This window comes from Pyrus communis, chromosome 5, assembly GCF_963583255.1.
Source record: "Pyrus communis chromosome 5, drPyrComm1.1, whole genome shotgun sequence".
NCBI lineage: Eukaryota > Viridiplantae > Streptophyta > Magnoliopsida > Rosales > Rosaceae > Pyrus > Pyrus communis.
This window is the reverse complement of record NC_084807.1, coordinates 19,475,698-19,478,901: the sequence shown is the minus strand read 5'-3', so window position 1 is coordinate 19,478,901 and position 3,204 is coordinate 19,475,698. Positions and strand designations below refer to the sequence as shown.

Here is a 3,204-nt window from a genome sequence, read left to right as displayed (position 1 = left end):
CACAACTCAAATCTTCAGTTTCTAGTCTTAGGTGTTTCCATGTGGTTGCCAAGATCACATATGAAGCGCAAAAGAGTTTTTAGATTGGAATAAATATTGGATCCATCGAACAATTCTATTGCAACTACGATCTTCATTTTTATAAGTTGTTACTTAAACTTTCTGCGAGTATAGCTCATCTGTGAGAAACTATCGCGTGACTCTAGTACTATAAACTGCCAATTATCTGCATGTTCTAGTACCACATGGTCGTGTTCCAGTTCCACACAATAACTTTTCCTCTTATGGGTTACAAATGAGGACAAGCTATTTTGGTAAGTCTTAAATTTTCTGCTATCCAAAGACTAAATCATGAACACAAAAGCAGTAATGGTGAATATTATCCCATCAATCGAACTCACTGAACCGGCTAAATTTCAGGTGAAGAAGCAAATATTTTGAAAGAAATCATTGCAATGGGATGAAATAATGCTTCGCCAACTCAATAAATTCCAAGCACACACAAATACGATATGTAAAAAGGTAGTACAACATGTTCAAAAATGCAAAGTAGTAACTGAAATTCTGTTGTTACGTTATTCTGACTTGAGTGATAGATTATCGGTCTGAAGAAAGTTCATACGCATGGAGGATAATTAGACTACTTTTTATTGTAGTATTGCAGAGCAAATGCAGCTCCCATGATCAACAAGGGCAGCAGAAACTGTAAAAGTTTTACCAAAAGTCCAGAAGATTGTTCAGATTGAGCAGCTGCTTGAGCAGGAAGCTTGTAATTTGGCTGTGCCGGAATGGTGGATGTGTCAACCTTGCCTACGTAGAATTTTTCCATCTGCTCCCTCGCGGAATCACTGTGGCCGACATCATTAAAGTCATCTGTTGCATCTTTTTCTGCAAGATGTTCAAACAAAGTTCTAATTACCACACATAAACGTTCACATACTCTAACTAGTAAAGAAAAAACAGTCGGAAACATAAAAGATAAATTGTCTAGCTGAAATCTACAATCTTACCAACTGCTAATAGCAAGACTTCATCACCTCCAGGGTGTTCCTCCAAAAAAGGGGTCACATCATAAACCTGTGGTAAGTTGTTCAAAATATACTAGATAGTTAGTGAAGCCGGTAAATTTTATGCGAGTAGATGAAGTTAAAAGTAAAAAAGTGAACTGTCTAAGTTACCAGACGGAAGAATTTACTAAAATATCTGTTGTTTTGTGTATGATCAACATACCAACAAAGAGAAGGACCTCATAGCTAGGAACCAAATAAAAAAGCGTATGTCGGTCAGTATATTCACTGCTGAAAGCAAGTGTCCTTATCCTTAGAACCCCTTCCTTGAGGAACAAATATAAAAGTGCAGAAATTGAACAGTGAGGAGGCCCAGCTAATTCTTTCCTGACCAACAACCGAAAATGTCTTTATAAAACTGTTTAGTTCTACAGCAGCTGGGAAGGGGCAGCAGCTGATCTTAAATGTTCCTATTTGCATACCCATTTGAACAAGATCAGCTGATGCTCCTGCCCAGCTCGGCATGTTCAAGTTTCACATACTGTTTTTTCATTGTTCTGCAGTCCTGAAAGTTGCCTATATAGTGATACAATTGTTTCACATACCACCAGAGATTACATTTGTTTTCTCTGATTAGCCAGTTAAGAGTTATTCAAAACAAAAAACAACTTTCTTTACGCCTCTAGTCCAACTACTCACCATGCTACCTATCTAACTATACACAATAACAATTAACAACCAAATCGCTCATCTTACATTTGCCTTTTACAATTCCATTTCCAATCTGACACATTTCCCTTAATCGGGCAGAGTTATAGAATCACATACTTAATCATCACTACCTTAAGACCAGCAAGTATAGAGCGACACCCATGAACTATTTTGAGCATTTTTCAAAAAACTTAGCACTCATAGGTGAAAGAAATAAATTTATTGTATTGCTTTGAACGTGTTTACCACATACAACGCAATTCCTCGTTGGTACTAACTAGTACCGTACGCACTTTCCTCTATCCCATCCTATTCATTTTTTCAGTGATTAGATTCTGATAACATCAAAAAAACAGACACACCAACTACACAGAAAACACACTGTGCAATTCAGTCCTTCACACAACAAAACCATGTAACTAGTAACTACCACATTGATTTTTGCAATAATTAACATTTTAGTATGTACCCTTTTTCCTTTTTATTTCTTGAATTCTCCTGTATACTTTCAATTAGATCTGTAAACTTTCATCCATTCAGTGCAGATAATGCAAAAGTAACTCCTTTAATAATTAAAACACAAAACAAAAAGGGTTGCAGCAAAAGTCTTCGCCTTTAACCAAAAGATGAATCACAAATCACAAATCAACCCAGAAACTGAAACAATTCCAGATACAAGGACAGATTTACATACAAAAACAATAGAAGGACAATCAAAAAGGAAATTTTTGTAATAAAAACCACAAATCTGACCTTTCCAGAGATTATGATCCAACAATCTTTCTTGTGGTTGTGCTTTGCCACCTCATCGTAGTGAAAAAGTTGAGATTTTGAACCCATTCCGGCAGCTGCCTCTGTTCATCCCAAAGTCAACCCCATCACCACCAAACCAAAAAATAAATAACCCCAACAAAAACCAAACAAAATAACACCAAATAAAAACATATTGATTGGATCCATAGGCAAACTAAAAAGGTTGAGCAAATCCACTTACAGAGAACAGAAGGAGAAGGTGAAGGGGTTGAAGCACAGCTCCTCCTCTGAGTAGTAAGAAGTCTTAGCTGTACTTGAAATGCAGACCTTCTGACTTAAGACTTGTGGCTGGCACACACACACTTTATATATTTTGGGTGGAGCGAGAACCCAGATCTATACTTGGTATTTTAATTGACCACCAACCAAAGATCCTTAACCAACTCTATTTGCCCTATATGTTATTGTTCTTGTCAAAGTTTTACACCCTCTCCAATTTGGTCCAGCTTGGTTGGCTCCTATCTTTTAGAAACGTTTTTAATAACTTTTCATTTTTTAAAGAATTTTCACATCATTTTCCCAAAAAACTCACCAACTTTAGCAATGCTTCTGAATTAAGGATTTTGTTCTATTTTTTTTTCCTATTACTTAATTTGGTTATGTGCCTCTTAAACTTTCAATTTGTCACAATTTCTTACAATCTGTTAGTTTTGTAAATGTATTTTGTCAAAAA

The 3,204-nt window shown here is 36.0% G+C and overlaps 1 protein-coding gene across 1 annotated transcript; it reads right to left on the bottom strand.

Annotated features, from left to right (window-relative positions):
- Positions 1-450: 450 nt before the first annotated feature.
- LOC137735062 (cytochrome b5-like) lies at positions 451-2,854 on the bottom strand. Its single transcript, XM_068474431.1, has 4 exons — positions 2,713-2,854; positions 2,472-2,572; positions 1,011-1,077; positions 451-888 (listed from the first exon to the last, which is right to left on the bottom strand). The coding sequence occupies exons 2-4, from the start codon at positions 2,556-2,558 to the stop codon at positions 641-643; spliced, it is 402 nt and encodes a 133-aa protein (XP_068330532.1). The 5' UTR covers positions 2,559-2,572; positions 2,713-2,854; the 3' UTR covers positions 451-640.
- Between the last annotated feature and the right edge of the window lie 350 nt (positions 2,855-3,204).

Coding starts and splice junctions, on each gene's coding strand:
- LOC137735062 (XM_068474431.1), bottom strand. CDS start 2,558: ATGGGTTCAAAATCTCAACTTTTTCACTACGATGAGGTGGCAAAGCAC. Junction 1,078..2,471: donor GGATCATAATCTCTGGAAAG/GTCAGATTTGTG, acceptor AACTTACCACAG/GTTTATGATGTGACCCCTTT. Junction 889..1,010: donor AGTCTTGCTATTAGCAGTTG/GTAAGATTGTAG, acceptor AACATCTTGCAG/AAAAAGATGCAACAGATGAC.